Source organism: Corvus brachyrhynchos, unplaced genomic scaffold, assembly GCF_000691975.1.
Source record: "Corvus brachyrhynchos isolate BGI_N302 unplaced genomic scaffold, ASM69197v1 scaffold61, whole genome shotgun sequence".
Classification (NCBI taxonomy): domain Eukaryota; kingdom Metazoa; phylum Chordata; class Aves; order Passeriformes; family Corvidae; genus Corvus; species Corvus brachyrhynchos.
Genome location: NW_008236478.1, coordinates 8461662 through 8462300, shown reverse-complemented (window position 1 = coordinate 8462300; position 639 = coordinate 8461662). Strand labels below are relative to the sequence as shown.

Here is a 639-nt window from a genome sequence, read left to right as displayed (position 1 = left end):
GCCCCGCCTACCTCGGGAACCGCTACGGCGAGCGCCGGGGGCCTGAAGGGTCGTGAAGGCACAGAGCTCGCGGTGGTCGGGAACCCTGCCGGGAGTGGCTTCTGTTCCCAAAGGACACCCCCAGGACACCTCATCACCTCAGGCACAGACACCCACAGGCTGCCCAGCACTGACCAGGGCTGACAAGCACAGACCAAGGCTGACCAGCGCTGACCAGGGTTTCTCAGCACTGCCCAGGGCTGACCAGCACTGACGAGCTCTGACCAGGATTTCTCAGCGCTGGCCAGTGCTTCCCCTCTACTGCCCAGGGCTGACCAATGGTGCCAGGGGCTGACCAGCGCTCACCAGCACTGCCGAGGGCTGCCCAGCAGTGTCAAGTGCTACCTGTGTCTCCCCAGCACTGACAAGAGCTGATGATCAGAGATGCTCAGGGCTTCTCAGCATTTCTAGTGCTGCCCATTCCCTCCCGGGTCTGTCGAGGCGCTCCCAGGCTGGGTATGGATTCCAGTGCCCCACCAGATTCCCCCAGCTGTGCTCATGGCACCCAGGACAGACCTCGAGGGCTCAGCTGTCCCCACACTCCTGGCCCACCACAGGGCCCTGGGGACGGAACCCCAAGGACGGATCCGACCCTGGGCA

The 639-nt window shown here is 64.5% G+C and overlaps 1 protein-coding gene across 1 annotated transcript in view; it reads right to left on the bottom strand.

Moving 5' to 3' along the window:
- BORCS7 (BLOC-1 related complex subunit 7) overlaps positions 1-134 on the bottom strand; it is a 3168-nt gene extending 3034 nt beyond the window's left edge. Inside the window, 1 exon segment of the mRNA XM_017725880.1 lies at positions 12-134. Coding sequence (XP_017581369.1) covers positions 12-134 — 123 coding nt within the window.
- Between the last annotated feature and the right edge of the window lie 505 nt (positions 135-639).